The sequence below is a fragment of the Nicotiana sylvestris genome, chromosome 1 (genome assembly GCF_000393655.2).
Source record: "Nicotiana sylvestris chromosome 1, ASM39365v2, whole genome shotgun sequence".
Classification (NCBI taxonomy): domain Eukaryota; kingdom Viridiplantae; phylum Streptophyta; class Magnoliopsida; order Solanales; family Solanaceae; genus Nicotiana; species Nicotiana sylvestris.
This window is the reverse complement of record NC_091057.1, coordinates 58,522,110-58,548,852: the sequence shown is the minus strand read 5'-3', so window position 1 is coordinate 58,548,852 and position 26,743 is coordinate 58,522,110. Positions and strand designations below refer to the sequence as shown.

Below are 26,743 nucleotides of genomic sequence, written 5' to 3'. Positions count from 1 at the left end.
GAGAAAGAGAGCTTAAGTCTAGGAAATTCAGGCCAACAAGGAATTGGGGTGTATTCAAGAGATTGATAGCCCCAATTAAAGGGTTAAACCTAGATATAGTAATACCCGACTTGAGCCAACATTGCTTGCACAAATTGAACACCCAATTAGGCTTGAGAAAGTCAATTAGGGAAAAGTCACTCTTACTACCGATAGGTGTAGAGTGAGTAGCTTCATGCATTGGCTATATCACGATCCCAACTATAACATTATTGCCCTACGTTCTAGATCCCGTTAGATACTCACCTAGGAGTAAGTCACTTCCCTAGTGCCTCTTTACCCATTTAGAAAACCCCTACAAAAATATCTACTTAGCTTAATTTTGTGCATCATTAGTATAAAAATTAGAAGTAACAAACAAACAAGAATGATTGGAAGTGTAATCAAGAGCACTACACACTGCTAGATTAGATAGGAATCCAACTCCAAACATTATATTAGCTCCCTATGGATTCGATCCCGACCTTCTCAGGTTAAAGTTGCATCGACCGCTCTTTCCACTCTGTAGTGGTGTAGGGTTGGACTCGATCAACTTCAACTTGTCCGAAAACATCTGTAACCCGGAATTGAATAATAGCACAAGATCACCCTCTTTAAACTCATTTTTGTGGATGTATTTGTCATGGAGGTACTTCATCTTCTCCTTGTAAAGGGACGAGCTTGTGTATGCATGATACCAAAATTCATCTTTCTCATTCAATTGTGACACCCTTAGGTTTGCGGCGATATCCCACTCAAGATTCAACTTCTTCAAATCCCACTCATGCCCCCTTTCTTTGGCACACATTGCATCGGAGAGGTCCAGGAGCTATCAAAAATGGGGTAAACAACCCCGGCATCCAACCACTTGATCATCTCCTTCTTCACCGCCTCTTGTGCTGCTTCACTTAGCCTCCTTTGATGTTCAATGGAGGATTTGTCACCCTCCTCCGAAATAATCTTGTGCATGCAAAAGGTGGGGCTTATGCCCTGGATATCTGCGAATGTCCAAACGATTGCTCTTTTCCTCCTTTGTAGCACCTCCAAAATGGACTCTACCTGCATGTTAGTTAAACAAGAAGAAAGAATAATCGGCAAAGTAGAAGAAGGGTCAAGGAACCCATACCTGAGATGTAAAGGCAATGGCTTTAACTCCAAAGTGGGAGGCTCCTCGATTGAGGGCTTTTTTAGAGGAGACTTCCGATTTTCAAGATCAAAAGATATATTGTGGGGCTCATAAGTGTACGAGTCCATTCCTTGCAATTCATTAACACATTCCACATAGCCTTTTTTCTCCTCAACATCATCAAGATTGAGCAAAATGGCTTCCAAATTATCCTCAACATTCATTGTGGCACTAGCATCATCAATAATCACATTGGTGACCAAATCCACGAAAGAAAAACTTCATTATTATTCGGTTGCCTCATAGATTTTCACACATGGAAGACCACATTTTCGTCACCCACTCGGAAAGTGAGCTCACCAGCTTCCACATCAACAAGAGCCTTCCCTGTAGCCAGTGGCGAAACCAAAAATATTTTCAAGGGTGTTCAGACTTGAAAGAACTAAAAAAATCCCAATAAAGGGTGTTCAATATATATTTTACACATCTAAAATCAATATTTTACTTATATACACAGTATAATTTTTTATAATATTTTGGTGAAGGGTGGTCAATTGACCACCCTTATACAAAGGTGGCTTCGCCCCTGCCCATGGAAAGGAAAGGTCTACCCAAAATGATAGGCACTTCATAGTCCACTTTACAATCAAGAATCACAAAGTCCGTCGGGAGGATGAACTTGTCAACACGAACCAACACATCATCAATAATACCCAAAGGCCTCTTCATTGTACAATCCACCATCTGAAACCTCGTGGAAGTGGGTCTTGGTTTCCCAATTCCCAAAGTTTTGAACACCGAATAAGGCATCAAGTTGATACTCGCTCGAAGATCACATAAAGTTTTGGCAAAGTCGGCACTCCCAATAGTGCAAGGGATTGTGAAAGCTCCATGATCTTCCAATTTCGGAGCCATTGAGTGTACAATAGCACTCACTTAATTTGTCATCTTGATAGTCTCACAATTCATTGATCTTTTTTTGTCACCAAATCCTTCATGAACTTTGCATAACCCGGCATTTGCTCTAAAGCTTCAACCAACGGCACATTAATAGACAAACTCTTCATCATATCAATAAACTTTTTGAATTGGTTCTCGCTATTTTGCTTTGCAAGCCTTTAAGGGTATGGAGGAGGAGGCCTTGGCATTGGCGCCTTAGCCTTTGGCACTACCGGTTCCGGCATGTCAATCACGTGTTCCCTAGGTGGGTTCACTTCTTCTTGCGTCTCCTCCACATTTTCATCAATATCAATTCTCACTTCTTCATTAGTTTGAACCACATTGCTTGGAATTTCATCTTCTTGAACCACAACATCATCATCCACAATTCTTCTTTGATTTGAGGTGGTTGCATCTCCACCATTTCCACTTCTTGTAGTCACGGCCATAGCATGTCCTGTATTATTCCCACCCTTCGGGTTCACAACCGTATCACTTGGTAGTTCCCCTTTAGGACGAGTGTTCAAAGCTTGCGATTTTTGGCCCAATTGAAATTCCAAATTGCGGATTAAAGTATTGTGAGAGGCTAGTTGAGCATCAGAGTCAGCATTCTTCTCCATCATCTGTTTAAACATATTCTCAATTCTACCCATCTCATTGTTAGAAGAGCTCGGACCTTGAGGAGGATAGGGAGGTGGATTGCTCGGTTGTTGGAACATCGGGGGCCTTTGAAAACCTGACTCCGGTTGTTGTTGTTGTTTCACCCTCCTTAGTTATTGCCTTCCCAATTGCTTTGATTATTTCCACCTCAATTGCCTTGATGATTACCTCCCTAATTGCCTTGGTTACCTTAATTATTCTAATTGCCTTGATTATTTCTACCACCACTCCAATTGCCTTGGTGGCCTTGGTTGTTCCAATTTCCTTGATTTCCTTGTGACCTCCATTGTTGTTGATTTTTTTCTTGAGCATTGTTTCTTTGGCCTTGATACTTGTTGACATATTAAACTTCTTCTTATTGCTCATTAAACGAATCACCTTGATCATAACCACTATCATCTTGCATGAATTATTTCAGACGTCTTTGCATTTGTTGAGCTTGTTGTCTTCTCTTGTTTATCATCATATTTACACCTTCCATCGCATTCACTTGTTTCGGACCTTGAACTTGTTGAAGCTAAGCTTTGGCCAATTGGTTCATTGTGGTTGTCAACTCGGCAATAGCTTGCCCATAATCATGTAGTTCCTTGTGTAGGTGAATGACATTTGGGTCACCTTGAGGAACGTTGGCTCTACTTTGCCATGCCGATGACGTATCCGCCATCTCATCAAGAATTTCACAAACTTCGACATAAGGCGTGTTCATGAAGCTCCCATTGGCGAGTTGATTTACCACTCATTGATTTGGTGTGTTGATCCCCCTGTAGAAGGTTTGTTGGGTCATGGCCTCAGTCATATCATTATTCAGGCACTCTTTAACCATGGTACGATATCTTTCCCAAATCTCATGCACTGGCTCATTGAGTTCTTGCTTGAATCCAAGAATCTCATCCCGAAGTGTTGCCATATGTCCCAGAGAGAAGATTTTGGCAATGAATTTCTCCGCCAACTCATCACATATATGGATGTAATGATTGGGCAATCTCTCTAACTAGTCCAATGCCTTTTCACATACAGAAAAGGGAAATAGTCTCAATTGCAGCGCATCCTCAGAGACATTTGTTTACTTGCTCCCCCAACAAGTATCGACGAACCCTTTAAGATGCTTGTAAGAATTTTGACTTGGAGCCCCAGTGTAGAATCTTCGTTGCTCAAGTAGTGTAAGCATCGCATTGGTGATTTGAAAATTGCACGCCCTAATGCGGGGCGGGACTATAGCACTTGTATAACCCTCATTCCGCAATTGCCGGTGTGTTGCTGCTCTTAGTGGAGGTGGGGGAGGGACGGAAACATTGTCTTGAGGTGGACGGCCTCATCTAGTTGCTTGAGGTTTAAGAGGAACCTCATCAACTTGGTCATTATCCATGTCCTCCCCCATTGGCAAATTTCCAATGGGCTCATTGTTGAGAGTCATTTTTATACCTAAAATCAATTTAAAAACAAAATTACTGAGTTGGAATGAAAAGAAAATGAATCACACAAAAACCTAGATATATAGCTAAATCCGTTTAACTCCCCGGGAACGCCGTCAAAAATTGATGTCGCCCAAACTCACACCACAAATATAGGTAGTGAGGCGGCTGATACAATAATAAAACCCAATGCAAGTCGGGGTCGAATCCACAGGGAGTTAGAATTGGGATTAGGTATATATTTAGTGTAATTGTATGATGTGCCTCAAATTATACTTTCACATTCTTGTTTGTTGTTTTTACTTCTACTTTAAGCTATTGATTGCAATAACAAAACTAGAAGACAATATTTTTGGTTTTAGTTATTTTTCAAGTTGATAAAAGGTCTAGGGTCGTGGCTTCCACCTAGGTTGTTACCGAACAGGTTGTAAATTCTAGGGTAAGTTTGATTGGTCGGGTTGTAATATAGCAATCACATGCAATTACCCACTCGATACCTCTCGGTAGTTTGAGTGATTGTGCTCAATTTGGCTTTCTTAAGTCCAAATGGGTATTGCACAAAACAAGTGATATATGCTCAAGTCGGGTCTTACTATCTCTAGATTTGACCATTTAATTGGGGCTATCAATTTCTTGAGTTCACCCAATTTCTTGTTAGTCAAGTTTTCCTAGACGTAGTCTCTCTTTCTCAAGTAGAGACTACGTTAATTAGGCATGAATCAATGTTTGCAACCATTAATTCTTGAATTCAAGCAAGAACTAGGCTAAATATCACTAACTCAATCACAAATAAGTCCTAAATCAAACACCAACTAAGTACCCACACTAGGGTTGGGCCACAACCCTAGCTAGAAATTTAGCTACTCAAAAAATAAAGAAATTAAAGAAGAAATTAAGATAGAATGCATAATAATTGATTAGGGAAAGAAAATCTAATGTTTAGAAACTAATCTAGTGCAATATTACTCAAAACGGTAAAGAAAAATGGCTCAAGTGCTCTACACTGATACAACTTAACCTAAAAATGACAAAAAGGCCTAATAATACTAAGCTGAAAAATATCTGACAAAATTGCCCCTACGGAGGTTGTGCGGCCGCACAATTATGTGTTTGGTACGCACTTTGAGCTTGACTGGTCAACTGGGCCTCCTGTGGTTGCATAAAAGTGGGATGTGGCCGCACTTCATTTGATTGTGCGGACCACACATTTCTGAGTGCGGCCGCACACTTGAACTTGGACTGGAACATGGCTCTCTGATTCTTCTCTTCTACGGGACGCATAATTGTGAGCGCGGCCGCACTTGTCATCCTGCGGTTGCACAATTATGGTGAAGTCCACATATCTTCAGCCTTCCCAAAAACCAACTCTCTGAATCTCCTCTTCTGCGGCCGCACAATAATTGTGCGGTTCGCATACTTTGAAAGAAATCTGACAGTGCTCTTTCATTATTTGCGGCCGTACACAGTATTGTGCGGTCCGCACTATAGGCCTTTTTACTTGGTTTGGTCCATGTCCACTTTCGACTCCTTTATGAGTTGATTTTGACTTCTTTGGCTTGTTTCTCAATATTCCTGCATGAAAGCACATTTCATTAGTTTTCGGGAATACCTTTAAGCATTTTGAGCTAAAACGCAAATAAGCGGTCAAAAGTTCTACTTATCACCTGCATCCTCAATACTTATCACACGACGTAGCAGGCCCAAACGGACTAAGTACCACCAAAGAATACCCAGTAAGTCTCATAGGTACCTCTTAAAAAGGCAGAGCAAGACCTTCTCGGAAAAATAAGAAAGAAAACAGATATACGAAAAAAAAAAGTCATATAAATAATATAAATTTTACAACCAAGTAATAAGCTGGAAACTGAAACTATAAGCTAAGCTGTAAGTTGAAACTGAAACTTAACATAGAAATTGAGTCCATAAGTGATATCTGAAATAGAAACTGAGTTATATATATATATATATATATATATATATATATATATATATTAAGACATAACTTTGCTAAAATTTGTTACGCATAATGGCCCTGCGTACATGAGCATCTGGGAACACGTACGAGGGAGTGTCGGCCTATCCCCCAACAAATAGTTGGCACCTGCGAGCATGGGGTAGGTAACCCTGACATCATGGCACTCACGATGGGGGAGGTTGGCCACTTCTCCCTACTGAATGTGATCACATTGATGCATGAATTAATGTTGAAACTGAATATGAATATCACAAATAAAGGCACATAACAAATGGAAATACACATAAGCATGTATTCATGTCTCATATAAGATCGTACTGAATAAGAATAAAGTGAACTGAGTATTAGATCACGAGAAGACATGGCTTAGCTTTATCTCGTATATGGAGCACAGGGGATCTAATGAAATTCCCTACTAGGAGAGTAAACCTCAACTCACCTTAAGTCATAGCTTCAATTCGTCCTTTCAAACTTCCCGGGAGTTCAACAACTCACGATCTACAAATATTTGGACTAGGATCATCAGAACATACTCAACAAGTTCAATTCACCACCAATTGGAACTAATTTCTAAGTCATGAATTACTCAATATAATCGACACATAATGTGAAAAAAAATTATATTTCTCTGTCAAGCTTACTGCTACAATATCCTTGACTACTTGGTATATGGAGAGGAAGAAACATATGTTAATATCAAAAATATTACATGTCCATACTTAAATAAAACCATCCAAAACCTATGACCATCATAATAATCCAAATAATCTAGCAACGTTCAAATCTGTTCCTCACTTTACCCTTAAAGCTTTGTCCATTACTAGATGAAAATAATTTATCAAATTGCTTTCAATTTACTTCTTGTCATCATTCTAAAGAATTTGATATCCACGTCAATTCTAATGTAATCCAAGGCACGCTATAGGGATAAGATTATATATCTATATACCTGATTGTTGGATGAATTGCACAAGGAAATTTTCAAGCTTTCTTGTTCTCTGCTCACGCCAATTATGTATCCTCAAACTCCTCAAACAATAGTAACCCAAGCAACAGATCAAACAATTGTTCTTCTTGTTAATCCTTAACGCGGTCGTCGGGCACAAGTAAGTCTTCCGTAGCTTCTTTTTCTTAATTTGATTCCAAAGCTAATGAGGTTTAATTTTTTTTCCCTTAAGCCATTCTAAGGGTATGCAAAATAAGGAACACTGAGAAGTGGGGTTGACTCACTTATTTCCTCCTTTAATCTATGGTTGTTTTTTTTTCCCGTAAGCCATTCTAAGGCTCTGTAAAGTAAAGAACACTAAGAAGTGGGGCTGACCCACTTATTTCCTACTTTAATCTAAAGTTTGTCCCAATATAAATTCTTAATCAAGTAAATGGTATTTACAAGGCTATTGATGGCCTCATATACTGTCAGCCACGTTTTTGGCCTCCAAGTCAGTCAAAAGTTTGGTTATTCCATCCATAAGCTCTATTCCCATATTTAAGGCTAAATTAGTCCAAAAAAAAATGACGGGTATTACATTCTTCCCCCTTTAAATATCATTCATCCTAGAACGTGGTACCGTAGTCATTCTTAGGGATTGAAATATTTTCGTTGGCATATTGCATTCTTAGAACCTTAGGAACTCAGATTTTTTTTTCATTGACTCTCCAAATTTATAAAAATTTCAGCAAAGTCTCCCTTGTAACTAGAGCTATACATAAAATTTCGACACGTCCAACAACCCAATAATAATAACACTTTGCACCTCTACTCAATCCAATAATATACAACATCAAGGCACACCCATATACTCGCCAAAGCCATTTTATATCATTATAAACACAGATATCACATAACTTGACAACCTAAATATTTTAAATCTTAAAATGAATTATGTACCAGAAATCTCGAACAAATAAGGATACTTTTTCTTCATGGCTTCCTCGGGCTCCCACATAGCTTCCTCGGCTAAGTGGTTTCTCCATATTATTTTCACCAAAGCAACGTCTTTGGTTCGAAGTCTACGAACATGCTTGTCTATTATAGCTATAGGGACCTCCTCATATGTCAAAGTATCATCAATCTTTATCTCCTATCTATCAAGTACATGACTCGGGTCGTGAAAATACTATTTCAGCATGGACACATGAAAAAATTGGATGCACAGAAGATAATTCTAGAGGTAAAGCTAGTCGATACGCCACAAGCCCAATACTTTTAAGAATTGGATAAGGCCCTATATATATTGGGATAAGCTTCCCTTTTCTACTAAACCTCATGATACCCTTCGTTGGAGACACCTTTAAAAATACATAGTCACCATCTTTGAACTCAAGATTGCGGTATCTTATATCAGAGTATGACTTTTGTCGACTTTGAGCTATTTTAAGTCGTTCCTGAATAAGTTTCACCTTTTTCAAGGCATCCCGTACTATGTTTGGACCAATAAGCTTCGTTTCACCTATCTCAAACCACCCTACATGCGAACGACATCCCTTCCATATAGGGCCTTAAATGGGGCCATCTGAATACTTGCTTGATAACTATTATTATATGCAAACTCACTCAAAGATAGATGATCATCCTAGTTTCTTTTAAAATCAAGTACACATTCTTGTAACATATCTTCCAAGGTTTGAATTGTCCTCTCGGCCTGCCCGTCCGTTTGAGGGTGAAAAGTTGTACTCAAATTACCTCGGGTACCGAGACCTTCCTGAAAACTATGCTAGAACTGGACAGTAAATTGTGCACCCTTGTCAGAAATAATAGACATGGGAGAATCGTGCAACCGAACAATTTCCTTTATGTATAATGTTGCATTCTGGGTGCCGTGTAGGTTGTTTTGACTGGCAAAAAGTGAGCTAACTTAGTGAGTCGGTCTACTATGACCCAAATGCAGTCATGTTTCTTAAATTTCGCAGCAAGCCAACCACAAAATCCATATTTATTTGTTCCCATTTTTATTATGGTATTTTAATGACTTGAGCTAAGCCACTTGGCCTCTGGTGTTCAGCTTTTACTTGTTGATAGTTAAGGCACCGTGATACATAATCTGCAATATCTCACTTCATATTATTCCACCAATAAATATCCCTCAAATCATGATATATTTTAGTAGAAACTGGATGTATTGAATATCTGGAGCTATGAGCTTCTACCATAATTGCCTTTTGAAGATTATCTATATTAGGCACGCATAAGCGGCCATCAAGTCTTGTCACATCATTCTCATCAAGTGCAAAATTCTTAATCTTTCCATTGAGGACACTTTCATTGAGCTTAAGCAAGCTAGCGTCATCAAATTATTTGGATTTAACTTGCTCTACTAAAGTAGACTTAGCACTCATACTTGTTATCAACCTTCCATCATACTTCTCATCGAGATGAACCCCTTGGCTAGCTATTTGTTGGGCTTCCTTAACTATTGGACATTAGACCATAGACAACCTAGTCAAACTCCCCATGGATCTTTTACTCAGAGCATCAGCAACCACATTCGGTTTGCTGGATAGTAAAGGATATTACAATCATAATCTTTAAGCAACTCCAACCACCTGCGTTGTCTCAGATTCAACTCTTTCTACTTGAATATATACTGCAAACTTTTGTGATCTGTATAAATATCACATTGCTCTCCATAAAGGTAGTGATGCCATATTTTTAGAGCAAAAATAACTTATGCTAGCTCAAGATCATGGGTAGGATAATTTCTCTCATGATTCTTTAACTGCCTAGAGGTATAAGTAATTACCTTGTCATTCTTCATAAGAACACATCCTAACCCTATTCTAGAAGCATCACAATAGATCACAAATTTACTTGGAGGGGTAGGTAGAGTCAGGATTGGGGCTGTAGTCAACCTGTTCTTGAATTCTTGAAAACTTTTCTCACAAGTTTCAGACCGTTAGAACTTCACATTTTTCTGAGTTAACTTTGACAACGGGGGAGCTACTGAAGAGAACCCTTCTACAAAACGGCGGTAGTAACTTGCCGATCCTAGAAAACTGCAAATCTTCATAGGGTTCATCGGCCTAGGCCAACTCTTAATTGTTTCTATTTTTTGTGAATTTACTCTAATGCTTTCTTTCGAGACCACGTGTCCCAAAAATATAACTTTATCAAGCCAAAATTCACATTTGGAAAATTTGGCATAAAGCTGACGGTCCTTGAGTATTTGAAAAAACTGTTCTCAAATGATTCTCATGCTCTTTCTGGATACAGGAATATACCAAAATATCATCGATAAATACTTTGACAAAGGTATCTAAGAAAGGCTTGAAGACTCTGTTCATTAAGTCCATGAAAGTTGCTCGTGCATTGGTCAACCTAAAGGCTATCACTAAAAATTCATAGTGACTGTACCGAGTCCTGAAAGCTATTTTCGGGATGTCTGCTTCTTTGGCTTTTAACTGATGGTATCCCGATCTCAAATCTATTTTTGAGAAATACATGGCACCCTGCAACTGATCAAATAAGTCATTTATCTTAGGCAGTGGATATTTATTTTTGATAGTAACCTTATTCAGTTGGTGGTCATCTATACACATCCGTAGGGAACCATCTTTTTTCTTCACGAACAACACTGGAGCACCCCAGGGTGAAACACTAGGTCGAATAAAACCCTTATCTAAGAGGTCTTATAAATGCTTCTTGAGTTCATTTAGCTCAGCCGGAGCCATTCTGTAAGGAGGAATCGAGATTGGTTGAGTTCTTGGAAATGTGTTTATGCCAAACTCAATCTCCCTATCTAGTAGTATCCCTAGGAGACCATCCGGGACATGTCTGAAAACTCTTTCAGAATCGGTACTGATTCAAGCACTAGGGAGTCAACTTTCATATCCCGCACATGTGCTAGATATAAACACCCGCTGCTCACTAGTTTTCTAGCCTTAAGGTAAGAAATAAACTTACCCACAAGCACGCCCATATCACCTCTAATTTGTTACACCCCAAGTTTTCATACGTGAGAGTACGTCGTAAGTCATTGATGTAAGCTCGGAAATGAGATTCTATTTGGAAGCAAATAAAGTAATTTAATCATGTTACCTTGGAGGTTACAAATATTTAAGATCATGAATAACGAGTACCAAGAGGGTTGGAAATCTTAGAAGCTAAACCAATTGAAGAAAATAAGTTTCGTCAAAAGTCGACAAGTTTGGAATGTTATAACATGTACTTTGGGGTGAGACTAGGGTTCTTAACATGATAAGGAGGTTACTCTATGAGTTATTTTAGTCGTATGATATTCATTTTCTACATTTTGAAGGCAAGCAAGTTGTGGAACAAGAGTTGGCAAAGGTCATCACAAGTTACATTCATAAATTTGCTGAAATTTAGGTCAAATATATCTGAGAATTTCTCCAAATATACTTGGAATCATGGGGTGTTCTACCTACCAAATTGAAGGTTTACGAGTCTAGTTTCTAACTCATTAAACCGTTCGTCAATAAGACATCATAGTAGAGAGATATTCGCGTTTTCGCGAGACCGCGCAAGCAGCTCCCAATGGGACCCACTTAGGCGGTGGTTGACCTACTTCAATTTATAAACGATTTGGACGCCTATTTTTGCTCATTTTTCAACTAAAATTCGTCTCCAAACTTCTCCTAACCCTCCTAAACATATACCACAAGGGTTTGAAGTGATTCCAAAGTGATTACACCATATTTCAACATCAAAACTTAGTTCTAGTGAAGAACAACACCTCTTTGAGGTTGTGTTGTCATTGAGGATTGTTGTGGGCTGTATTTGGATGAAATTCCAAGTTGTTGCTGCTGTCTAAGGTGAGTATAACATCCTAATAATTGTGCTTAAGCTTGCTTGTATGTTGGTTAAGTTGTTAGGATGATAAACTACAAGATAATACTTGGATTAGCTTAAGTCACTTCTATGGTGTTGTATTGCTATTAAGGGTTGTTGTAAAATGAATATAACTTGGATTTTGACTTGAAGTTACTTGTAGGAGGTATGTATATTGTGTTCTTGCTTGTTCCTAAGGTTATCTTGATATTGATTAAGTTAAATGGATGGGCTAGACATGAACTAGTGAATAAAGTTGCTAGTTGGGGATAGTTGAAGTTGTGGATTATTTTCGTTGTTATAAATATATGGTATAAGGCTGGAATCATTGATTAATGACTTCATTATCAAGTTAATGATACTTTTATGTTGAAGTAAGAAGTCTATAAGGATTGATAAGGGGTATACGGATTCCAATCGGAGCTTGCCGCTCGTCGTAATGTAGTTGTGACTTGTTGTTGTTATATGGTGTCTTGATATTGATAATTATGTATTGATGGATTGCTCTGGTCATTGTTGTTTGTATATGGTATTGGAGGAGGCCCTTGTTACAAGGGAGATGCTGCCAAAATTTACGTAAACGAGCTACTAGCTTAAGTTATAGACTTAGCCTTTGCTCAGCACTGATTTTGAATCTCCTTATACTATGATAGATTGAGTTGACTTGTTTGAAGAGTTGCTTGGAAGTGATTAAGGACTCAACGGGTTTAAGGTATGTTAAGGCACTTTCTTCTTTCTTTTGGCATGATCTAAAGTGAAATGAATACGCTACTTCATAACGGATCTACTCCTAGCAACTAAGGTTGTCCATGTTGTTCTTTCCTTATAAAATTATTCTAAGCAAGTGTGTATGATCCTTGAATCCTACTAAGGTTCATATTGAGGGTATGGATGTCCATAGTGTTCTTAAGTCACTCCAAAAGGTTTAGAAGGTGATTCCATGAGTCTAGCATGCATTATATATAGTATCTATTTTACTCTACCGAGTCGCTCTATAGTCGGCCAGGTACGGCACCTATTGTGCAACCACTGATCAGTTGGGTTTACCGAGCTCCACGTGGCCGGGTACGATTCTACCAAACCTTATGATGGTCGGGTACGCTTTTACCGAGTCCTCTTTGAGGCCGGGTACGATATGATGATGATGATGCCCACATAGGCGAATATTTTAAAAAGTTTATGTATATATATGTATTATGCATTTCATATCAGTAACCCCCAGAGGCACTGTGATGTTACAGGTTGTATCTCCTCTATCTCTTTCTTTACATTACTATTCTTGTTTATGTTTTCCTGCCTAACATACTCGGTACTTTATTCGTACTGACATCCCTTTTTGCCTGGGGACGTTGCATTTCATGCCTGCAGGTCTCGATTGATAGGTTGACAGTCCTCCTAGTAGGCTATCAGCTCAGCGAAGGTGTTGGTGCACTCCACTTGCTCCGGAGTTGCCTACTTGGTCAGTATGCTTTGGATATGTATTGATTGGTATGGAGAGGCCATGTCCCGACCTTTATGATTTTATGTACTCTTAGAGGCTTGTAGATAGATATCAGGTGTATGGATAATCGTATGGCCTTGTCGGCCTATGTTTCGAGTTTACTAATGGTCAGGTCGGCCTTATAGGCCCGTATGTCACATATATTAGTTTGTATATCATGTTGAGTATTCCCTTATGTTTTATTCTTATTATCTCATGATGGGTTTTCTGGCTCATTTACTCATGATAACATGTTAAGAAAGATATGTTACGTTGGTACTCGGTTGAGTAAGGCACCGGGTGCCCGTTGCGGCCCTTCGGTTTGGGTCGTGACAGAAGTGGTATCAGAGCAGTTCTGTCCTAGGGAGTCTACAAGCCGTGTCTAGTAGAGTCTTGTTTATGGGTGTGTTGTGCACCACACTTATAAGCAGGAGGCTACAGGGCATTTAGGTCTGTCACTCTTTCTTCTTACTCTAGATCGTGCAGTAGAGCTCAGTTGTAAGAATTCAAACTCCTAAATTCGACTTTAGTCGTAATACAACGATACCTACATCCACAAAGACAGTTGGTAAGAGATTGCATGTGGATGTGGAAGAGTTGAGTCAGAGGAACTCGATTTCACATCATGCTTATGATGAGTAAATATGAGGTCTTCAACAGATCATGTGTGTACTAAGATGTGTATGCTTCTTAATAAGGAGCCTTAAGGCACGGATATCTATTCACGAATATGGTGAAAATCTATGAGGAATTCAGAAGCTAGATACAAGTTTTAACAAGTAAAAGAAGTAAGGTGAAGAGGGGTACGAGGCACCCAGATAATGAAGATTATCAATATTTTCAAATCAGGCAGAGAAATATAAGCATTTTGGTACCTTCATCAATGACAGAGGTAAGTACAATTGGCCACACCCATCTCAGTTATGTTCTATGGGAGCTAACAGATATTATTTAAGAGAAAGATGGGATATCAGGATCCAGTTGGAGTTAGAGTAACCCAAAAATTGTGGATAGGTTGTTATCATTAACTAACGTTTCCGAAAGATGGTGCAAATGTGGTAATAGATCTCCTTCTAAGACACCCAGATGGTGAACTCTAGAGTAGTACAATCAGATACGAATACTGGAATATTCAGAAATTTCAGAAGATAGGCAGTGGGATCCTAGAAGGGACAAATATTTATCTTAGTATGACTCTAGCCCCGAGTAAAAAAAAAGAATGTTAAGCATTCCCAAGAGCCAGTGAGATGAAGCTAGGGGAGCTTATAAGGAAAGAACTTTTTGTTGAAGTTTTCAGAATAAAGTGATAGACAAAAAGAATATTATCCGGAGAATAAGAAGAAAATAAATGAAGCATCATGAGTAAGATGTGATATATGGGTGATAACAGTAAATCAAAATATGACACGATGACAGAGTCTATAGTCAAGTGAAGGAAAATACAAGAGGTGACAAGCCTTAAGGCAATAAAAGAGTATAAGCCATAAAGTCATATTCTTATTTCGAGAAATGAGTTGGTGACTTCAATGTGATTACCAGGAGGAAAGGTTAGAACCCAGAGTAATAAAAATCAGTATGGGCTGGTGAACAAGATAAAACCGAACATGAATTAGGGACCGGAGGATTTGATAATGGTCGACATCATGAGAATTTCAAAGATCGTGCTCCAACAATAATAGAATAGACAACAGACGAATAACCTTTAAAAGTTATTTAGGAAGTCGCTTACCTAAAGCAAGAACTCTGAGCAGAGTTAATCTTAAGGGACTAAGTGTGCCAGTTACCGTAGGTGTCACCTTCGTGCGTAAGAAATTTAGTTATCTCTGGTACAGAAGGTTACCATAAGGTGATTAAGGTTCATTGATAATGTGAAAAGACGTCAAAGATAAAGAGTTAGGTAGATCGTCGTAGTACTAAATCTTAGTACTCCCCTGAAAGGGGGAATATGGTGTGATATGGTATTAAGTCGGAGTTAAGCGGTTCAGTTAACTATGGAATGGAAAAGGAAGAATGTGGTAAAAATGAGAAAGGGATGATGTTGCATTTATTCAGTTCCTGCAGATATGTTGCGACTCCAGAACATTATACAAGCACGACACCGGGGAGAGGCAGTAAAAGTTTCGGCCAGGATGTTATTGATAAATAAGTGTAAATGGACACTTGATACATCAGGAGCTAGTGGTGAGAGATAAGTTAAGACAAAGGATATATCCCAAGAGGGATTATGCAGAATAAATATATATATATATATATATATATATATATATATATATATATATATATATATATATATATATATATATGAGAATGGACCAACGAGTAATTAGTAGTTGATTCAGGAAGAGCCCAGTTATGGCTAGACAAGAGGTCACAGATAAATCAATAGATCATGCAAGATAAATGTAGTGAATCGCAGCATAGTGAATTCAGTCTCGCAGATACGAGATCACAATCATTTGAAAAAAATTCAGATAGGAGTTGAGGCAGTTAAAGGTACCATTTTTAAGGTTTATGAAAATAAGAGAGAGTGCCACTAAGGAGACAATAAAAATTTGAGCTTAGAAGTAACCCTACGAGCACAAAGGCATAAATTTATGTAACTAAGGATTATTATAGGCGAGTAAGAATAACGAAAATTACCTTCGGGTGTACGATATATCAAGCTCGCAACTTTACAAGAGCCAGAAGGTCTCCCTAAGTACTACAATGAAAGACTAGTTGAGGAAATAAGGAAGAAGGTTTCCACCTAAGCATAGTGAGCTAGAGAGTAAATGATCCTGTAACAACAGTCTCACTACAATATTGTATACACTCCATAAGAAAGTGGCACCTATCATGGCTAATGAATGGTAAAAAAAGCCATCAAAGGTGATGTTTGAGATCATATGAGGTACAGGAAATTATAGTATTCGTGGGCAAAATGACAAGCCAAGTATTCATGCAACAAGTGATAGAACGACCAGCAAAAGTAATTGCTTACATTTAAGGACAACTGAGAAGGCACGAAAGGAAATTTATGGTGCTAGCAAGTTAAAGGAAGGTTGCGAGTAGTATAAATAGATCGGTGTAGGTCCTAAGGTAAAGTATTGTAGAGCAACAAGGTTTTAGGTAGATAGGAGTAAGGATATGAAAAGGTGAGTGAGAAGGTGACGAGAATATGTATGTCCTCGGGATTAAACCCATCAAAACAAGGGAGCTGATGATTTCCATATGTAATAAAAAGCTCGGTACAGCCTGAATGAACACAGAGGAGTCTGAGACTAGGTGCATTTAGAAGAGATGGAATGCTGCCCTGGCGGTAGAATAAGGGTCTAATTGTGATAGATAAGAGGATGATGCTTAGGCCTTTGATTGAGTAATGATTTCACGAGAAAGGGATTTCATTAATTGCACGGGATTAGAATACCTCCATAAGATGAATCGCGTTGGGATGCAATGAAATACGGTTATTGAAGTATAGTATTATCCCTAGGTCGATCAGGAAAATCACTTCATATATTCCCCGATAAGATGTGAGCCCTAGTAATAGTGTATTACGTAAGAGGTTGCAAGTTATCAGTGATAGATTATAGATCAACATTAAGGTGAATAAACAATAGATGGGTACAAGTTCCAAAGTTCGAGATAAGATTTGTTTGTTATTCTTAGATGAATAATAATGAGGAAGCACTAAAGGACTTAGATTTATACATATAGAATAAGCAGCGAGAGAGTAACCTGGAGTTGGGTAGCAAATCTCAGTAATAATAAACCGAAGTAAGTTTTATGGTATAGTATAACCTACCTAGATGTAGTAAATCCATAAGGATAGATATACAAGGCTATGAAACTAGAGATAGAAATAGTCTTAAGTTCGATAAAGTACCAAGCGAAAGACATCAGTACACCTATAGATGCCTAGAGGGACAGCTTGACATAATTCTGTATATGTTCATAAAGTGAGGCTTAGAGATTGGCTAAAAGATGGAGGAAAAAGAGAATACGAGTCGCTAGGCGCTCATACAAGGACACAGTCGTACATACTGCATGACATAAGGTATCAAATGTTACGATGTTGGAAGAATTCCAACCACATGTCATGGTGTGACAAAGAGGCCTAAAGGGGGGGAATGCCCAAGTGTTTGGATTTATTCACAAAACAGTTACTTAGATGGAAAGATGAGCATTAAAGTATTCGTAAGAGCCATAGTTTATGAAACTGATAGGCGCATCAGTCAACATTCGAGGACGAATGTTCCAAAGGGGGGAATGATGTTACACCCCAAGTTTTCATACGTGAGAGTACGTCGTAAGTCATTGATGTAAGCTCGGAAATGAGATTCTATTTGGAAGCAAATAAAGTAAGTTAATCATGTTACCTTGGAGGTTACAAATATTTAAGATCATGAATAACGAGTACCAAGAGGGTTGGAAATCTTAGAAGCTAAACCAATTGAAGAAAATAAGTTTCATCAAAAGTCGACAAGTTTGGAATGTTATAACATGTACTTTGGGGTGAGACTAGGGTTCTTAACATGATAAGGAGGTTATTCTATGAGTTATTTTAGTCGTATGATATTCATTTTCTACATTTTGAAGGCAAGCAAGTTGTGGAACAAGAGTTGGCAAAGGTCATCACAAGTTACATTCATAAATTTGCTGAAATTTAGGTCAAATGTATCTGCGAATTTCTCCAAATATACTTGGAATCATGGGGTGTTCTACCTACCAAATTGAAGGTCTACGAGTCTAGTTTCTAACTCATTAAACCGTTCGTCAATACGACATTGGAGTAGAGAGATATTCGCGTTTTTGCGAGACCGCACAAGCAGCTCCCAATGGGACCCACTTAGGCGGTGGTTGACCTACTTCAATTTATAAACGATTTGGACGCCTATTTTTGCTCATTTTTCAACTAAAATTCGTCTCCAAACTTCTCCTAACCCTCCTAAACATATACCACAAGGGTTTGAAGTGATTCCAAAGTGATTACACCATATTTCAACATCAAAACTTAGTTCTAGTGAAGAACAACACCTCTTTGAGGTTGTGTTGTCATTGAGGATTGTTGTGGGCTGTATTTGGATGAAATTCCAAGTTGTTGCTGCTGTCTAAGGTGAGTATAACAGCCTACTAATTGTGCTTAAGCTTGCTTGTATGTTGGTTAAGTTGTTAGGATGATAAACTACAAGATAATACTTGGATTAGCTTAAGTCACTTCTATGGTGTTGTATTGCTATTAAGGGTTGTTGTAAAATGAATATAACTTGGATTTTAACTTGAAGTTACTTTAGGAGGTATGTATATTGTGTTCTTGCTTGTGCCTAAGGTTATCTTGATATTGATTAAGTTAAATGGATGGGCTAGACATGAACTAGTGAATAAAGTTGCTAGTTGGGGATAGTTGAAGTTGTGGATTATTTTCGTTGTTATAAATATATGGTATAAGGCTGGAATCATTGATTAATGACTTCATTATCAAGTTAATGATACTTTTATGTTGAAGTAAGAAGTCTATAAGGATTGATAAGGGGTATACGGATTCCAATCGGAGCTTGCCGCTCGTCGTAATGTAGTTGTGACTTGTTGTTGTTATATGGTGTCTTGATATTGATAATTATGTATTGATGGATTGCTCTGGTCATTGTTGTTTGTATATGGTATTGGAGGAGGCCCTTGTTACAAGGGAGATGCTGCCAAAATTTACGTAAACGAGCTACTAGCTTAAGTTATAGACTTAGCCTTTGCTCAGCACTGATTTTGAATCTCCTTATACTATGATAGATTGAGTTGACTTGTTTGAAGAGTTGCTTGGAAGTGATTAAGGACTCAACGGGTTTAAGGTATGTTAAGGCACTTTCTTCTTTCTTTTGGCATGATCTAAAGTGAAATGAATACGCTACTTCATAACGGATCTACTCCTAGCAACTAAGGTTGTCCATGTTGTTCTTTCCTTATAAAATTATTCTAAGCAAGTGTGTATGATCCTTGAATCCTACTAAGGTTCATATTGAGGGTATGGATGTCCATAGTGTTCTTAAGTCACTCCAAAAGGTTTAGAAGGTGATTCCATGAGTCTAGCATGCATTATATATAGTATCTATTTTACTCTACCGAGCCGCGCTATAGTCGGCCGGGTACGGCACCTATTGTGCAACCACTGATCAGTTGGGTTTACCGAGCTCCACGTGGCCGGGTACGATTCTACCGAACCTTATGATGGTCGGGTACGCTTTTACCGAGTCCTCTTTGAGGCCGGGTACGATATGATGATGATGATGCCCACAGAGGCGAATGTTTTAAAAAGTTTATGTATATATATGTATTATGCATTTCATATCAGTAACCCCCAGAGGCACTCTGATGTTACAGGTTGTATCTCCTCTATCTCTCTCTTTACATTACTGTTCTTGTTTATGCTTTCCTGCCTAACATACTCGGTACTTTATTCGTACTGACGTCCCTTTTGCCTGGGGACGCTGCATTTCATGCCCGCAGGTCCCGATTGATAGGTTGACAGTCCTCCTAGTAGGCTATCAGCTCAGCGAAGGTGTTGGTGCACTCCACTTGCTCCGGAGTTGCCTATTTGGTCAGTATGCTTTGGATATGTATTGATTGATATGGCGGGGCCCTGTCCCGACCTTTATGATTTTATGTACTCTTAGAGGCTTGTAGACATATGTCAGGTGTATGGATAATTGTATGGCCTTGTCGGCCTATGTTTCGAGTTTACTAATGGTCATGTCGGCCTTATAGGCCCGTATGTCACATATATTAGTTTGTATATCATGTTGGGTCTTCATATGTTGAGTATTCCCTTATGTTTTATTCTTGTTATCTCATGATGGGTTTTCTGGCTCATTTACTCATGATAACATGTTAAGAAAGATATGTTACGTTGGTACTCGGTTGAGTAAGGCACCGGGTGCCCGTCGCGGCCCTTCGGTTTGGGTCGTGACATAATTATAACTGGATCTTCCCCAATAAATGAAAATTTAACCGTCGTGGCGTGGAAATCAACTATAGCATGACAAGAAGATAACCAGTCCATGCCAGCTATGATGTCAAAGTCTACCATATCTAAGAAGTTCAAATCGGCTAATGTTTCTCGACCCTGAACTGTGATAATGCAATTTTTGTACATATACTGAACTTTAACAGATTCCTCTATAGGTGTGTAAACCTCAAACGGAACCCCTAATGTTTCTTGTGCTTTTCCAAACTCGACATAAATATAAGGAGACACATAGGAGAAAGTTGAATCAGGATGGCTTAATACATAATCAAGGCGACCACAAACTAAGAGAATACCTGTAATAACTCTGTTAGACGCCTCAGCATTCTGCCTATCTCGAAATGCATAGAATCTGGCTGGTCCGCCTCCTCCCCCAGCTCCACCTCTATTGGTACCATGCCCAGTCTGAGTATTAGGTGTCCAAACTGGAGGAGGTACAACTATAGAATTACCCATGGATACTGCCTGTGTGATTGGAGCTTTCCCCGAAGCTTGTCAAAGCAATGGACAGTCTCTCTTAATATGACCCGAATCATGGTAGTGGAAATAACCTTTCTGACCCAAAAGGCATTTCCCTGGATGTCTTTTACTTCACGAAGGGAATATAGGATAGGAGAACCGAGGTTGGCCCTGACTAGTTGAACTTTTCCCTTGAGGGGCCTGACCCTTAATCTGTTGGCCATGTCTGAGTGGAGCTGGATAAATAGATGAGTGAGTCGTTGATTGAATGTGAGTTGAATGATTCATGTTCTTACCCCAACTAAAAATCCACTATAAATACTTGTTATTCTAGACTTCTTGTTATTATCTCTAGTTTCCCTGGCGGTTTTATCAAAAGCCTCCTTACGCGTAGCGATATTGGCAACCTAAAGATAAGTCTTGTCATCCTGATGTGAAGTCATATCTTTTGCCATATGTGGATTCAAGCCTTCAATGAACATTCTCACTTTTTCTCTCTCTGTCGGTATCAAATTAGGTACATACTTTACCAATTTTGTAAATTCCATCTCATATTCAGTCACTGACATGGTACCCTGTTTAAGATGTTCGAACTGACGTCGGAGCTCATCTATCCTACTGCTAGGCAAAAACTTGGTCCTGAAAGTTTCTTTGAACTGGGGCCAAGTAAGTGGCGGTAATGTAGAATCTCTGGCCTTCTTGTAACCTCTCCACCATTGTTCTACTGCACCCTTCAATCGAAACATAATCAACTTTGTAGCTTGTGTTTCAAGACAACCCAAAGAAACAAACATTTCCTCTATCTCTTCCAAAAATAACATTGGTTTATCTGTACCATTATTAGTAGGAGGGTTTAATCTTAGAATGGCTGTGGATCAATTTTTCTGTTGGTAACTGCACTGTCTGGGCAATATTTGTAGGGACAACTGGTGGTGGTACCTCGAGTGGAGCTTGAAAATCATCTCATATAACCTCTTTATTTGAATCATGAAGGACTTGAGGAGGAGCATGAACAGGTGCAGTCCGACCACCAGCCGGAGGGGCTAGGGACTACAGAAAGTCCAAAATTCTGTCAATTCGATCATCCTGCGGATGTGGTGGTACCCGATCATTAACAACCTGCTGAGGGGAGATTGTGCTTGTCTAGTGGCCCTACTACAAGCCTGATTACCTCTGGCATTTCCACCTCTACCCCTAGAATTTTGACCTCTGCCTCTGCCACGTCCTCTAACTGCAACTGGTGTTATTGGTGCGTCTTGCACCGCTGGTGCTGCTTCTTGATGATTAGCAGCTGGTATCCCAACATTGTTAGCAGCAGAGGATGAAGTTGATCTTGTTCTAACCATATTGTTCTGAAATGGGAGACGAAAGGATTGTTAGAATTCTGAAACATTTAGCTGTAACACGCAATGTAAGAATCAAAGAAAAGAAAGTTTCCTAACATGTACCGCAGTCTCTCAGTTATAAGTATGGTGCACAACATATTCATATTTGAGACTCTGCTAGAAACAGCTCATGACTCCCTCAGATTCTCTAAACCTGGCTGCTCTGATACCAACTTGTCACGCCCCCAAACTGAGGTAGGACGTGATTAGCACTCAACCCTTACTACTCGTTGAGTGAACCCTATACTATTTATATCAAACTTCAAGTTCAATAGAAAATAATCTAACGTGCTTAAATATTAATTCTAATCAAGTTACAGTTCTTACGCTGACTGATAAAAATAATAAATAAAGGATAAATCCTAAAATATTTTAATACTGACCCACTTAAAAGTCATGAGCCTCTAGAATCTGAATTTTTTTTAATATACATGGCCTACGGGGGTATCTCCCGGAAATAAAATAAACGTAAAAAAGAAAGATATAAATAATAGTCTGAAAAGGGTCTGCTACCGCTGGGATGAATCAACGGAGTCTGTAAACTGAATCTACAATATCTCCTCTAGCCACGTGCCTCCTTACATGCGTCCTCAATACCTGTCACACGATGTATCAGGCCTAAACGGGCTAAGTACCACCAAAAGATACCCAGTAAGTCTCATAGGCTATCTCCTAAAAAGGCGGAGCAAGACCTTCTAGGAAAAATTAGAAAGAAAATAGATATACGGAAAAAAATCATATAAATCATATAAACTTTACAACCAAGTAATAAGCTGGAAACTGAAACTATAAGCTAAGTTGTAAGCTAAAACTGAAATTTAACGTAGAAATTGAGTCCATAAGTGATATCTGAAATAGAAACTGAGTTATATATATTTTAAGACATAACTTTGCTAAAAATTGTTACGCTTAATGGCCCCTACGTACGAGAGCATCTGGGAACACGTACGGGGGAGTGTCGGCCTATCTTCCCAACAAACAGTTGGCACCTGCGAGCGTGGGGTAGGTAACCCTAGCATCATGGCACTCACGCTGGGGGAGGTTGACCACTTCTCCCTACTGAATGTGATCACATTGATGCATGAATTAATGTTAAAACTGAATACTTAACTGAATATGAATATCACAAATAAAGGCACATAACAACTGGTAATACACACAATCATGTATTCATGTCACATATAAGGTCGTACTAAATAAGAATAAAGTGAACTGAGTATTAGATCACGAGAAGACATGGCTTAGCTTTATATCATATATGGAGCACAGGGGTTCTAATGAAATTCCCTACTAGAAGAGTATACCTCAACTCACCTCAAGTCTTAGCTTCAATTCATCCTTTCAAACTTTCCGGGAGTTCAACAACTCACGATCTACAAATATTTGGGCGAGGATCATCAGAACATACTCAACAAGTTCAATTCACCACCAATTGAACTAATTTCTAAGTCATGAATTACTCAATATAATCGACACATAATGTGAAAAAAAAATTGTATTTCTCTGTCAAACTTACTGCTACAATATCCTTGACCACTTAGTATATAGAGAGGAAGAAACATATGTTAATATCAAAAATATTACATGTCCATACTTAAATAACACCATCCAAAACCTATGACCATAATAATAATCCAAATACTCTAGCAACGTTCAAATCTGATCCTCACTTTACCCTTAAAAGCTTTGTCAATTACTAGATGAAAATAATTTCTCCATTATTTTAATATTTCTAATCATGTTCCCAATCTCAAAAACTTAGGCAGCAACTCAAAAGGGTTTAGAATTTATCAAATTGCTTTCAATTTACTTCTTGTCATCATTCTAAAGAATTTGAGATCCACATCAATCCTAATGTAATCCAAGGCACTCTATAGGGATAAGATTATATATCTACATATCTGATTGTTGGTTAAATTGCACATGGAAATTTTCAAGCTTTCTAGTTCTCTACTCACGCCAATTATGTATCTCAGACAATAATAACCCAAGCAACAGATCAAACAATTGTTCTTTTCTTGTTAATCCTTAACGCGGTCGTCAGGCACAAGTAAGTCTTCCGCAACCTCTTTTTCTTAATTTGATTCCAAAGCTAATGAGGTTTAATTTTTTTTTCCCTTAAGCCACTCTAAGGCTCTGCAAAATAAGGAACATTAAGAAGCGGGGTTGACTCACTTATTTTCTCCTTTAGGGTGTGTTTGGTATAACGGAAAATGTTTTCCGTGGAAAATATTTTTCAAGAAAATATTTTCTTGGAAAACAAATAGTATTCTTATTCATTTTCTGGTGTTTGGTACGCAAATTAAGGAAAATGACTTTTCAAGAATATTCATAAATAATTTAGATATAATAAACATGAAGCCATAAACTTTCAAACCAATAACCTTCCGGACCCACAAATTTCATAAACTTTCGAACAGGTAAACTTTGAAAATCGCGGAATTTCGAACCCGTAAACTTTATAATTTCTAAACTCGTAAACTTCCAAACATATAAACCTCCGAACTCATAATTTTGGAACTTGTAAAATTTTGAACCTTTAAACCGATAAATTAAAAAATTAAAACTGAAAAATATATTTAAAAAATATTTTTTCGGGAGGGGGGCAGGGGTGTGGGGGCGGGGCTGGGGGCAGTAAAACGAAAAAAAATTAGAAATTTAAATTACAAAAAAAAGTAAAAAAAAATTATTTTTTTTGCAGGTGGGAGGGGGGAGGGGTTGGGGTGAGTGGTGGGTGGTGCAGAAAAACGAAAAAATAGAAATTTAAAAATTGCAAAAAAAAAATTAAGGTAAAAAAATATTTTTTTTTTTGCGGGAGGGAGGGGGGTGGTGGAAGGGTAGTAAGGTGGGTGGTAACGGAAAAACTAAAATTTAAAAAAGAAAAAAAAAACTTTTTATGGAGAAGTGGTGGGGTGGGGAAGGTTAAGAAGGAGTTTTGGAAAATGTTTCCCTTCTCTTGATAAGGAAAACATTTTCCTCTAATTGGAAGAAAATAAATTCATAAGAAAAATATTTTTCAAAATATTTAAGTCAACCAAACTTGAAAAAATCGAAAAACATTTTCCGAAAAATATTTTTCAATATACCAAACACACCCTTAATGTAAAGTTATTTTTTTATCCCCGTAAGCCATTCTAAGGCTCTGTAAAGTACAGGACACTAAGAAGTGGGGCTGACCCACTTATTTCCCACTTTAATCTAAAGTTTTGCCCAATATAAATTCTTAATCAAATAAATGGTATTACTATATTGATGACCTCATATGCTGTCAGCCACGTTTTTGGCCTCCAAGTCAAACAAAAGTTTGATTATTCCATTCATAAGCTCTATTTCCTTATTTAAGATTAAACTAGTCCAAAAATATTGAAGGGGTATTACAATGACGCCTATTTATTCATCAATAAGGGCAAAACTACAGCACCTCTACGCATTAGGCTATTGAATGTCAGTGTTTTCGATATACTATCGTAGTTAAAATAGATTTTATTTTTATTTATTATTTTATGCATATTAAGAGAAAATAAAAAAAATTCCTGTTATACCCACAACATTTATTACTCATTTCAAATATTTTCCTCAAATGTAATAAAATATGCATCAATTAATATGGGTATTATGGTAAAATATACACTTTATTTATTATTTCTTAAAGGGCATAAAAAATCAAAACTTGCCAAGTAAAAGTAAACGGAGGGAGTATATTTGTTGTACAGGTGCTGCACCTTTGGTGCTTTATGGAAATATTTACTTATCAAAAGAATAGAAAACAAAGTAAAGATCCCATAGACAATAATTTTGACCTTTAAACTCCATTTGCACTACGAAATTCAGTAGAATTCATTGTACGGACTTTTTCATGAATAGGAAAGATAAATTATTTGATAATTCTAACCAGCATGACAAACTCCTATTGACTCATACATTCCATTTTGATCATTTCGCTTTTTAATTCGGCTGGAGCTTCTCTATTGTAAATTGTGGAAAACATCCCCTCTATTGGATATTCATTAATCTTCCCATATAAAAACACTACAATGGATCTTCATTTGTTTTTCTCTAACATATTAAATTTAATACAAAAAGTAGTTGTACATTTACAATATGCAACAAAAAACCCTTACAATCAAGATCGACAAAGAATGGTATGTGTTAGGTGTTTGCCATAATTTTCTTACCATATTTGGTTTTCTTATTTGTTGAAGGAAAGGGCAATATAATTACCTTAATTGAGTTTTCCTTTTTGTAGAAGGAAATTATAATTCTCTTATACTTGGCTAGTCTTTTTTCTTGTAGGAAAAGGTTTGGAGTTTTATAAATTGAAGATCTGTCATTCTCATTCAGTAGCATCTACAATGTAGCTATATGGGGTAAAGAGTCAGAACTTTGTGGGACAAGTGTTAGTGTGTCACTTGTGTTTGCCTCTTCGTGAGGTTGTTCTCTCGATATTTTGTACTCTTTTTTATATAGTGGATTGCTCATCTCCGCGGTGGACGTAGGTCAGTTGACC

At 38.0% G+C, this 26,743-nt stretch overlaps 1 protein-coding gene and 1 long non-coding RNA gene across 3 annotated transcripts; both read right to left on the bottom strand.

The window, feature by feature from the left end:
* Window positions 1-1,708: 1,708 nt before the first annotated feature.
* Window positions 1,709-2,059, bottom strand: LOC138870193 (uncharacterized). The gene has a single exon (XM_070147983.1). It carries the CDS (start codon window positions 2,057-2,059, stop codon window positions 1,709-1,711), a length of 351 nt encoding a protein of 116 aa, XP_070004084.1.
* A 2,988-nt stretch (window positions 2,060-5,047) lies between these two features.
* LOC104246008 (uncharacterized) lies at window positions 5,048-7,445 on the bottom strand. Of its 2 annotated transcripts, XR_011402710.1 has the most exons (4): window positions 7,080-7,445; window positions 6,570-6,628; window positions 5,820-5,928; window positions 5,048-5,727 (listed from the first exon to the last, which is right to left on the bottom strand). It is a non-coding gene; the product is annotated as an uncharacterized lncRNA (long non-coding RNA). The 2 variants fall into 2 exon arrangements; XR_715871.2 differs by lacking the exon at window positions 5,820-5,928 and having other exon boundaries at window positions 7,080-7,439.
* Window positions 7,446-26,743: the final 19,298 nt, after the last annotated feature.

What these genes read in the sequence shown, in the direction of transcription:
- LOC138870193 (XM_070147983.1), bottom strand. Translation starts at nt 2,059, where the DNA reads ATGGCTCCGAAATTGGAAGATCATGGAGCTTTCACAATCCCTTGCACT.